The sequence below is a fragment of the Colletotrichum phormii genome (genome assembly GCF_030913505.1).
Source record: "Colletotrichum phormii strain CBS 102054 chromosome Unknown BDP81scaffold_23, whole genome shotgun sequence".
In the NCBI taxonomy this organism is placed as follows: Eukaryota; Fungi; Ascomycota; class Sordariomycetes; order Glomerellales; family Glomerellaceae; genus Colletotrichum; species Colletotrichum phormii.
Genome location: NW_026851465.1, coordinates 497,887 through 509,527, shown reverse-complemented (window position 1 = coordinate 509,527; position 11,641 = coordinate 497,887). Strand labels below are relative to the sequence as shown.

Below are 11,641 nucleotides of genomic sequence, written 5' to 3'. Positions count from 1 at the left end.
GTCGGCGACCGGTTGGACGACCAAAAGACTGGTGAAGTCGCACACCTCTTGAGCCTCCCGGCTGACCTTGGCTATGTTCTGAAGGCCGAACTGTTCGAACGGGACCATTTCCATGGCCTTATCTTGGATGCCGTTGAGAAGCGAGCTTATTGTGCCCGTCTGCTTGTCGACCTGCACCCTCAGAGGAATGGTTGCAATGGCAGGACCAGCCATGCCGTCAACCCCGGGGACAGGGGCGTTGCGGCCGGAGATGGTGGCACCGAAGCAGACATCATCCGAAGAGCAGTAGCGAGCCAGCACTATAGCCCACGCGGCTCGAAGAATAGTTGGCTTTGTAATGCTTGTTCCGGTCGAGTTCGGCATGGCAAGACGGTGATGGTATATTCGGCTCACATTTCCAGGTCTCCCCCTGTTCGTCGGGGGAAAGGTTGCAGGCGTAGCCTCCTGCAGCTGGTTTCTCCAGTACTCGCTGCAGGCCTTCGTATTGAGAGACATAGTATAACGAATAAATTTGGCATACGCAGGCGAGGTGATCAGGTCAGCACCGTAATTGTTGTAGTATGCCCGGTGGAATGTCTCGACAATCAGTCGTATGGTCCAGCCGTCGAACACGGCATGGTGAAGGGCCCAGACGAGGTAATTCGTCCCATCCTCTCCCTTGGCGAGTGCGTACCGGCACAGCTTTGAGCCATATCCCACATCCATCTTGGACATTGCAGAAAGGGTCTCCTGGAGTGTTGATGGGCCGTGGTCGTGACTGAAGGTCTCCCAGTGGGCTTCCTCTGCGACGACGACCTGCACGGCCCTTTCATCAAGGAGTGCAATCCTCGTCCGCAAGATCTTGCAGATTGAGAGGGTATGTTCCCATGAGTCAATGAGACGGGCCATATCGACACCGTCTGAGATCCGGTAAACGAAATTGCTGATGTAGGACCCGGGCTGCTTGACAGACAGTGAAATCAGACCCTCCTGGAGGCTTGTGCAGGGGTAAATGTCCTCGATGAGGCCCGGGTCGGTCAATCCACATTGCTCCTCGGCCTCAGAGACGAGACTAGCCACTTGCTTTGTTGGCAGGAGAGAAAACGGCTGGGTTTCCGCCATGGCCTCCAGGTTGCCTTCGATGACACCAGCGGCAGCAGCCATACTGTCGAGACGCGAATTCTTGAAGATGGACGTGACAGTGATGTCGATATTGCTGGTCTCGCGGGCGATGGTCACCAGCTTTATTGCAGAAATCGAATCCCCGCCAATGGCGAGGAAGCTGTCGGTCCTGCAGATTTCCTCGGCAGATATTCCCAGGACTTGGGCCCAGAGCTCCCTCATCCGGAATTCCATGGCGCTCTTTGGCTCTACCATGTGCTTGCGGGTGAGGGTGTATGTTTTGAGTTCGTCCGTATTCAGTCCGGCAGCCAGCGCGCGGAGGCTTTTGCGGTCCAGCTTCATGGAGGAATTGAACGGCATCTCGCTCAGAACCAAGAGGACGTTGGGAACCATGTACGATGGCAGCTTGGATCGAAGGTGTTCCTGAACAGCTGCCACACGGGACTGCAGTGACGGGTCCATGGGCAAAAGACGGCTGCCGTGGCTCGAGATACCGGAAGAACCGCTCAAATCGGTAGCATCGATGTGGCGAAGGTCGGCAAATGACACGAATGTGAGGAGAAGCGTCGCAGAGTCGCGTGTAACAACATCTACGGCGACGTGTTCCACCTGGTGGCTCGCCTCTCTGATTCTGTGCTCGATCTCGCCCAACTCAATACGCTGGCCGTGGAACTTCACCTGACTGTCGCGCCTCCCCACGTATTCAATCGTGCCATCGGAGTTGTACTGTGCAAAATCGCCAGTCTTGTATAGCCTCAGGTCATCGGCCTTGTTGGTGACAAAGGACTCGTTGGTTCGAGCTTCGTCGTTCAAGTAACACTGGGCTAAGGCGTAACCCTGGACCACAAGCTCGCCAGTGCACCCCACGGGAGCGAGGCAGCTGTGGTCGTCGGGCTCAACGATCCAGCATAGGTTGTTGAATCCCCGGCCGATAGTCCTCGGGGACGCCTTGGGCGACGGATATTCATGAAACATACATATGACGCATGTTTCAGTTGGACCGTACCCGTTGAGAAGTCGTAGGTGAGGATACCAGGTACTGATCGAGTCCGGTGCTGGAGCCTCGCCCACCAGGACGAGGGTTTCGAGATGTGGAACGCTTGCCGGGGTGAATGTTTCTACAAACGAGGGCGTCAGCAGGGCCAGGCTGACGTTTGCTTCTCTCATGTAAGCCGGAATATCCTGCAAACGTGCTGCGTCTGACGGCGTGCAGACGGTCCCACCGAAGATCAGAGTACCAAAGATCTCGGTTATCACTGCGTCGAAAACGTGGTTGCTGAATTGGAGAACCCGACTAGACTCAGACAGGCCAAGTATCTTGCCTTGACCCGTAAGACTCGAGCATATCGCGTGGTGTTGGACGACAATTCCTTTGGGCTTGCCCGTAGAGCCGGAAGTGAATAAGACGTAGGCAGAATCGCTGCCACGAGCATCGGGGAGAGTGATCTCGTCGTTGCTCTCAGCCTCCTGTGCACTGACTCCTTCCATCTCCTGCTCCGATAGGGTGACGACACGTAGCGGTAACTGGCTAAATGCCTGTATTACAGAAGCCGATGCCACAAGGAGCTGCGCATCTGTCTGTTCAATGACCTCTCGATACCGAGCCTCGGGATGAGATGGATCGATGGGGACAAATGTACCCCTCGCTTTCAGGACACCCAACATCGCAACAGCTGTCCAGACAGACTTCCTAAAACAAACAGGCACCATGCCTCCGGGCTTCAGGCCGTTGCGGACGAGGTGCTTCGCAAAGGCCGTTGACATGGCCTCGAGCTGGCTGTATGTGGCTTTCCCATCCCAACTGTTGATTGCCTCTTTCTCTGGGTGCGCGGCCGCCTGTGTTGAAATGAGTTTGTGGATGGTGGTATCAACAAGCGTGGGAGCAGATCCATTCCACGACATGACCTTCTGAGAGTCCCATGGGCCAGACACGGAAACTTTGCCGAGCGAACCTGGCATCTCATCTTCTGTAAGCAGTTGCTGGACTACATTGTTGAAATGAGACGAGAGGGCTTCCATTCGAGCATCTTCAAGATGCCCGGAGTCATATACAAGAACCAGCTCGGCGCGGTTGTCGGAGATCTGCCCCTGTACCACGATGGGGTAGTTAAAATAGTCCTGGAATGCAGCGTCCGACTCTCCAGTCAGATGGGCGAGATCCACCGGGGTCAGGACAGGATTCTCTAGTCCAGCAGCTGGGTCAAACTCCTCCATCGGCTGAACAACAATCAAGCTGGAGAAGTTGCAGGCATCTTTTGCTTCGGGGGCTGTCTCGGAGATCTGACGGAGACCGAACTGTTCGTGCGCAATCATTTCCATAGCTTGATTCTGAACCCCGTGTAGGAACTGGGAGATGGACTTGGTCTTGTCAATCTTGAGCCGGACAGGCACGGTCGCCACGGCGGCTCCCGCCATCCTCTCCAGCCCCGGCATTGGTGCTTGGCGACCGGAGACTGTTGATCCGAAGGTGATATCGTCAGTGTCGCTATACCGAGCCAGAACGACAGCCCACGCAGCACGAAAGATGGTGGCCTTGGTGACGGATGCTGACTTGGAAGTCGAAAAGTCAATCGCGGACCTCAGCGACTTGGTGACGTTCCGGCTTCTGGGCGTTGAAGTCGTCGACGGCGCCACAGGAGACGGGAAAGCGGCCCGCTGGGCATGCTGCAGTTGATTCTTCCAGTATCGAGCCTCATCTTCCGTGTCGAGATTGTTTGCATAGTCGACAAACTCGGCGAATGATTGCAGAGGCGGTATTTCGACATTGTAGTACGCATTCTGGAGGGCTTCCATCATAATCCTCATCGTCCAGCCATCACTGATCGAGTGGTGTTGGAATAACACGAAGTAATGGTTACCCTCGGCCACGGCCACGGCATAACGGCACAGGCGTGTTCCGTATGTCATGCGGGATTTTCTCATGTCTGAGAGTACAGACCGTAGATCGGCACCGGTGTTTACGTCTGCCTCCCAAACGATGTCGTCTTTGACAATGAGTTGAATTGCCTCTCCGTTGACAATGGCCACCCTTGTCCGTAGGTTTGCGCAGACTGATACGACATGTTCCCAGGCGGTCTTGAACTTGTCTAGATCAATGAGTGCTGGGAGGCGGTAGACGGCCTTGAGGACGTAGGAGCCGGTCTGATGCTCTCCGACGGCCAAAAGGCCTTCTTGAAGCTTGGTGCAGGGATACGCATCCTCGACATCAGACTCTGATAGCCCGCACAAGTCGCGTAGGCGATCGTTGGGGGGCCGGCATTTTACCATATCTCGGAGATCCTCCCTCAGGAATTGGAAGGGAATAATGTCATTCTTCTCATACCGTGTGCCGGCGCTCTGCTCGATGGCATGTATGTCGATTTCCACGGCCGTTGCACTCATCCCGCACAAACGTGGGTCGGCAAAGACGTCTCTGACGGTCAGTCCAAGACCGGACTCCCGCGCGAGTGTTACCAGTCGGATCGCTCTGATGGAATCTCCACCAATCCTGAGGAAGCTGTCGTCCCGGCCGATGGCCTCCACGGGTAATCCAAGGACCTCGGCCCATATCTTCTGCAGCTTCACCTCTATGAGTGTTTCTGGGGCACGCTTTTCCCTATTGGACAGACCGTATCGCGAGATCCTGTCATGGTCGAGCTCGAGGGCAAAGCGTCGGAGGAGGTTGCGGTCAAGTTTCGTGGACGTGATGAAAGGCATGTAGCGGCACGGGATGAATAGGGTGGGGATCATGTATCGGGGAAGTTTGACGCCCAACACGCCGATGAGATCCTTGACGCGGCGTTCCAGGTCCACCGAGAGCGACAAGAACATGCTCTGTTCAGTGGTGAGGGGTTTTGGCTTTTCCACCTTGCCCACCACGGTGAAGAAAGCTGCGAGGTGAACAGCGCCATGAGTTTGAAGCACGTCGACGGCAACTTGTTCGACCCCTTCCAAATAAGTCCTGATGTTGTGCTCGACCTCGCCCAATTCAACACGCAGACCTCGCACCTTGACCTGCGTATCTTTCCTGGCAACGAACTCGATAGATCCTTCGGCGTTGTATCGACAAAGATCGCCCGACATGTAGAACCGAGACCATTTCGGTGAGGTGCCGTGAGACGACCAGTCTGCGGCCGGGACAGTAGCTGCGGCAGTTCGCTCAGCATCCGACAAGTACTCGCGCAGTATGGTGGGACCCTGGATCACAAGCTCCCCAAGACAACCAACCGGGGCAAGTTGGTGGGCGTTGACGGGGTCAACGATGTATCCGTACCCTCCAACCGGACGTCCTACGGTCAGCGGCGAGTCATCGAGCGAACTGTATTCGTGGATTGCGCTGAAGACGCAGGTCTCGGCAGGCCCCCAACCATTGACGAGACGCACCTTTCCAAACCAGGTGTCTAGATTATCGCGTCCCACGGCTTCGCCGGCCAAGACAAGCAGCTCCAGGCCAGGGAGCCGATCTGGCCGTGTGGTCCGAATGTAGGAGGGCGTCAAGATGGCCCAATTGACGTTCATCTTCTGGACAAATGCAGAGAGATCACCCATCTTGGAATCCTCAGAGGGAATACAAACAGACGCGCCGTGTAATAACGGACAAAAAATCTCCCCGATGGAGAGGTCGAACACGTACGAGGCAAACTGAAGCATACGCACATCTGGACTAATACGCAGCCTTCTTCCGATGGCAGTTTGACTCGTACATACCGAACCGTGTTCCATAACGAGGCCTTTTGGCACGCCAGTGCTTCCCGACGTGAAGAGCACGTAGGCCGCATTACTGGGGCAGACGAGATTCTTGGGGCCAGAGAGGGTGGTGTTGGAAGACGGCGCGAATCTGAGGAGGTTCTCGTCAAGAGCCGGCGAGATCTCAATGACGCTCTCTACTAGTCTCTGACAGGTTGCCGAATGGTGTGGTGATGTCAAGACCAGCCGGGCGCCAGTCTGCGAGACAATCTGAAGCTGCCGCTCGTCAGGGTGCGAGGGGTCCAAGGGCACCCACGTTCCGCCGGCCTTGTTGATGGCGAGAATGGCGACGACGTACCATGCCGATTTTTCAAAGTAGACATGAACGAACTCGTCTAGCTGTACCTCAAACGCGGCAAGGTGGTGAGCCAACCTGTTTGCCGCGCCGTTGAGCTCGCTGTAAGTAAAGGTCCCGTCCCAAGAATGGACGGCTGGCGCATCGGGCGTCAAGTGAGCCTGCTTTTCAAAGAGCTGGTGCAGGCAAGCATCGTAGACCTCCGTCTCCTCGGTGTTCCATGCAAGCACCTTTTGCAAGTCGGCGGGTCCGGCGATGGTTATATCCTGGAGCCGAGTATGACCCTGATGCTTGACAAGTTGCTGTGCCACGTGGTTGAGCTGTTCGCAAAGCAATCCAATCTGCGACTTGGTAAGAACGGACGAGTCGTAAACGGCCAGTAAATGCACCTCTTCATCGTAGATTTGCCCCTGCATCACCAGAGGGTAGTTAAAGTGCCCGTCAACGGTCTGGGATGCTGCGGGGTCCTCCTCGTCGTTGGCCTCGATCAAGATAGCGTCGCCTTCGCTGCTGGCAAACGCCATGGTCCGGCCCGGCTGGATGACGAGTAGACTGGTGAAATCGCACACATCTTTGATGTCGCTGCTGATTCTTGAGATGTTCTGCAAGCCGAACTGCTCATGTGGTATTGTTGCCGTTGCCCGGTCTTGCACCTCGTTTAAGTACTGCTCGACTGACCTGTCGCCGCCGACCTGCGCATAAATAGGTACGGTGGCGAGTGTAGGTCCAACTATCCTGTCGATGCCTTCAACGGCTGCTTGGCGTCCCGAGACTGTTGTGGCGAAGCAGACATCGTCAGAGTCGCAGTAGCGGGCCAGCAGCATCGCCCAGGCCGCGCGGATGATAGTTGCCTTGGTGATTTTGGATGCTGTTGAGCGCGGGAAGCTCATTATCCTGCGGAGAGACTCCGTATGCGGTTTGGATAGGACCTCATGTTTCCGAGTGGACGAGACGGCCGGCAGTGGGAAAGTCGCCCTCTTCGCTTCGCGCAGCTGTTCTTCCCAGAACCTCTGACTTGCTGCGTGATCGAGTTCGGTGGTCGTGAGACGGACAAAGCGAGAGTAGGCTGGCAGATCCTGTGAGAAACTTCCGTAATAATGGCTTTTCAGCGTTTCCGTCATCAGTTCCATGGCCCAGCCATCGTAGATTGCATGGTGGAGGGTCAAGACAAAGTACGTGGAGCCGCCATTGCCGCTTACGAGCGCATAGCGACAGAGTCTGGAGCCATAGGTCATTTCATCGTGCGCAATGCTGTTGGTCGTCTCTGCCGAGTCCCAACTGACGTCTTGTTGGAGCACAACCTGATAAGAAGAGCCGGCTGCAAATACAATGCGTGTGCGGAGGTTGTCGCAACAAGCCAGAGTAGCTTCCCAGGCTCGCATAAAGCGAGCCTGGTGAACGAACTCTGATAGCTGGTATGTGAACTTGGCCCTGTATGAGCCTGTCTGTTTGACAGAGAGAGCGATTAGGCCCTCTTGTAGCTGGGTGCATGGGTAGATGTCCTCGATGACAGTACTCTCTGGCAGTTCGCAGGCCTTCAAAGCTTCTGAGATGAGACGTGTATGGTCTCCGGCAGAAAGCAGGCTGAACGGCTGCGGGCGTGTGTCTTCTTCGGTCTCCTCTTCCACGGTGGCGATCGAGGCCATGTGTGACAGTCTCGAATCTTGGAAGATGGCTGCAACTGTCAGCGCTATGCCGGACTGTCGCAGAACGGAAACAAGTCTGATGGCGCCGAGTGAGTCGCCTCCGATACGAAGGAAACTATCGTTCCGGCCGATGTCGCCAGCATCGACGCCCAGTAGCCGGGCCCAAACATCACGGATTTGGAACTCCATATCCGTTTGGGGTTCAGTCTTGATTCGGTTTCCGAGGGATAAGCTCACAATCAGACTTGAGGAAAGGCTGCGGCCTAGGGCATTAAGCTTGTTGCGGTCAATCTTCATCGAGGCCAAGAACATGGGAAACCGGCGTAAGGGGATGAATAACGCCGGGACCATGTAGCTTGGCAGTCTGCCATGTAAGTCCTCGGACAAAGTGGCGAGTTGTCGCCTTAAGTCGTCTGTCATGGGAACGACCTCGTGCTCGATATCCTCTGACTGTGACTCTGTTGGCATGTTGTCTTGTTCGAAAGACAGAAACGCCACCAGGACATCTCCTGATTCCTGTCGAACAACGTTGGCTGCAACTTGACCCACGTCGGGGCAAAGATCCTTTATATGGTTCTCAATCTCGCCAAGCTCCATGCGATGACCTCGCAGTTTAACCTGGATGTCTTTGCGGCCGATATATAGCAGTGATCCGTCGGTTTCATGCCTCACCAGATCGCCGGTTCTGTAGGCGCGGCGTCCGATAGAAGAAGCGTTGTGGGTGCCGTCGGGCAGCCAGGTCAGGTCGCCGGTCTCTGGGAACGCTTCTTGTGTCCGCGTAGCGTCGTTGAGATAGCCACGAGCAAGAGCGTGCCCTTCTACAACTAGCTCGCCAACACATCCGATGGGTGCCAAAGTATTCCCTTCCGGCTCTATAACCCAGCAACGGTTGCTGAAGCCCCGGCCAATGTTGACCGGTGAAGCATCTGGCGATGGATACTCATAGGCGGTACAAAAGACACAGGTCTCCGTGGGGCCGTAGAGATTCATCAGCTTCACATGGCCATGCCATGTCTTGATGATGTTCTTAGTCGCCGGTTCGCTGCCGAGAAGCAGTGTCTTCAAGGCCGGAACGTCCGCCGGACCGAACGTTCCAGCAAACGAGGGTGTCAATAGGGCGACAGTAACTCGGGCTCTCGTCATGAATCCGGTAATATCCTGGAGGCGTTCAGTGTCGGATGGAACGCAGGTGGTGCCGCCGAACGCAAGGCATGTGAAAATCTCTGTGATACAAGCGTCGAATACGTAGTTGCCGAACTGCAGGAAGCGGTAATCGCCTTCCTCGGCGAGTTGAAGAATTCTTCCCTGGGCCATGACACTAGTGCAGATGCTTTGATGGTCTACAACAATGCCCTTGGGTTTTCCCGTTGATCCAGAGGTGAAGATGGTGTAGGCGAGTTCTGGAGAGGTGCTGTTGGCGGAGTGAAGAACATGGCTCGAGACAGGCAGCGTTGCGATAAACTCCGGGGAGACGCTCACGACCTGGCATCCAAAGCCTATGTTCGACTGCGCCATCGCTGCGGATGCAACAATAACAGAGGGCTTCAGGTCTTCAACCACTGCTTTCCGGCGCCGTGCAGGATGGTCACCGTCGAGAGGTACGAATGCACACCCTGCTTTGAGAATTCCCAACATTGCCACAATGGCCCACGTGGACTTTTCGAAGCAGATCGGGATCGATGTGCTGGGCTGGATGCCGAGGTTGGCAAGATAGACGCCCAGACGTGTAGAGAGGTCGTCCAAAGTGGCATAGGAGAGGCTGCCGTCCCATGACCAGACAGCTTCTCTCTCTGGAGTTCGCTCAACCTGTCGCCGGAACAGACCGTGAAGAGTGTCCTGAACAGGCTCTGGAGTCTCAACGTTCCAGGTTAGTGCCTTTTCAAGGTCCCATGGTCCGGCCACTGAGATAGAACCGAGACGAGCGTCCCCCTGAGATAGGAGCTGTCCTACAACATGGTTGATCTGGTTCGATAGCGCAAAGGCTTGGTCCCCGCTAAGGAAGCCCGTATCATAGATGAGGAGGACCTCAGCCCGGTCACTGTACACAAGACCCTGAACAACAAGTGGGTAGTTGAAGTAACCTTGCAAAAGTTCGTGGGAGCCGAATACCTCGGCGTTCGCAGGTACCACGATTGGCTCCGTACCGTCTCCAGGGTCAGCAAGCTGCTCGGCTGGCTGGACTGCGAAAAGACTCGAGAGGTTGCACACGGCTTCGAATTCGGGACCCAGCTTCGAGATGGATTGTAGGCCAAATTGCTCATAGGCAACCATGTCGGACGCCTGATGCTGAACCGACCGCAGATAGTCGGCCACGGACTGCTCTTTGTCGAGGCGGATCCTGACCGGCACGGTTGCTACGAGGGGACCAGTAATGGCTTCTGCGTTGCGGATAGAAGCTTGTCTTCCTGACACGGTCGTCCCGAAGCACACGTCGTCAGTTTCGCAGTAGCGTGCAAGGACTACTGCCCAGGCTGCACGAAGGATGGTGGCTTTTGTAGCGGATGAGAAGTGGTTGGAAGGGGGGAAGTCGATGGCTTTCTTGAAAGAATGGACCGAGCGATCCTGGTGGACGGCCAACTGGGACGGAAAGCTGGCACGACTGGCGCCGCGTAGCTGTTCTCTCCAGTAGTTGATCAAGCCGGTGTCTTGTTCCATGTTGTTCACATAACGGATGAAGTGCGAATATGGCTGGGGTCTACTCAGTGAGACGTTGTCGTGGTAGGTCTGATGGAGCAAGTCCATCACTAAGCGCATAGTCCATCCGTCATTGATGGCGTGATGGAACGTCCATACGAAGTAATGGCTGCCGTCGTCGGCCGTGGTGAGAGAGTAGCGGCAGAGTTTCGAGCCGTACGACATCTTGGCAGTCCGAGAAATATGGACAGCGCTGGAGAGGTCGGAGCCAATTGATGAATCCCATTCTGTGTCGTTCTGCACAACAAGCTGGATATGCCTGTTCTCGTAGAAGACAATGCGGGTACGAAGGTTACCGCAAATAGACAGTATCTGCTCCCAAGCGGCTTTGAGCTTGACCACGTCTACATATGTCGGAACCTTGTAGACGTATCTCGCGATGTAAGTGCCAGGATCCTTTTCGGAAATAGCCATGAGACCCTCCTGAAGCTTGGAACAGGGATAGGCGTCCTCGATAACGATATCGTCGGGTAGGCCACATTGGACGCGGAGCGATGCATATCCGTTCGACCCTTCATGGTGTGCCACGGCCTGGGCCTCGATGGCTGACCTGTGAGGCTGCTCGAGCAGACTGAACGGCGTGATCGGTGCGCTGGTATCGTCATCCTGTTCTCCCAATGGCACGGCCCGCTCGCTGACGGCGCTCAGTCGAGGATCGTCAAATACATGCTGGACTTTGACCTCAAGGCCGGCCTCGCGTGCCAGAGATGCCAAGCGGATCGCCGCGATGGAGTCGCCGCCAATACGCAAAAAGCTATCATCGCGGCCGATGGACTCGGACTTGACCTTGAGGATGCGGGCCCAGATGCCTTGGAGACAGACCTCATTGGGAGTCTGTGGTGGGTTCTTCTTACTGTTGCTAAGTGAGTAGGCGGTTAGCGCTTTCTCGTCAAGTTGGGCACTCAGCTGTATCAATTTCTTCCGGTCAATCTTCGTCGACGTGATGACTGGCATGAATCGACAGGGAATAAGCAGGGTGGGGACCATATAACGAGGGAGTCGAACGCTGAGTTGTCCGTGGAGAGTCGTCATGCGTTGCTCCAATTCCGGTGTTAGTGGCATAAAGAGACTGTCTTCTCCTGACGACTGCGGCTGTTCTCCCTCATCGAAGGTGAAGAAAGCGACGAGGTTGGCCATTCCATTCGCTCTGTAGACGTCGACGATAACGTGCTGTACAGGC

The 11,641-nt window shown here is 55.6% G+C and overlaps 4 protein-coding genes across 4 annotated transcripts; all 4 read right to left on the bottom strand.

Annotated features, from left to right (window-relative positions):
- Window positions 1-1,416: 1,416 nt before the first annotated feature.
- On the bottom strand, window positions 1,417-2,076 carry BDP81DRAFT_329309 (uncharacterized protein; the record flags this gene model as incomplete). The annotated part of the gene is made up of 1 exon (XM_060585298.1): window positions 1,417-2,076. A coding segment is annotated over one exon (660 nt), but the record flags the coding sequence as incomplete, so codon positions are not given.
- A 3,075-nt stretch (window positions 2,077-5,151) lies between these two features.
- BDP81DRAFT_329459 (uncharacterized protein) lies at window positions 5,152-8,064 on the bottom strand (the record flags this gene model as incomplete). Its single annotated transcript, XM_060585310.1, has 1 exon — window positions 5,152-8,064. A coding segment is annotated over one exon (2,913 nt), but the record flags the coding sequence as incomplete, so codon positions are not given.
- Window positions 8,065-8,076: 12 nt separating this feature from the next.
- Window positions 8,077-10,038, bottom strand: BDP81DRAFT_329401 (uncharacterized protein; the record flags this gene model as incomplete). Its single annotated transcript, XM_060585306.1, has 1 exon — window positions 8,077-10,038. A coding segment is annotated over one exon (1,962 nt), but the record flags the coding sequence as incomplete, so codon positions are not given.
- Window positions 10,039-10,176: 138 nt separating this feature from the next.
- Window positions 10,177-11,523, bottom strand: BDP81DRAFT_329592 (condensation domain-containing protein; the record flags this gene model as incomplete). Its single annotated transcript, XM_060585330.1, has 1 exon — window positions 10,177-11,523. A coding segment is annotated over one exon (1,347 nt), but the record flags the coding sequence as incomplete, so codon positions are not given.
- Window positions 11,524-11,641: the final 118 nt, after the last annotated feature.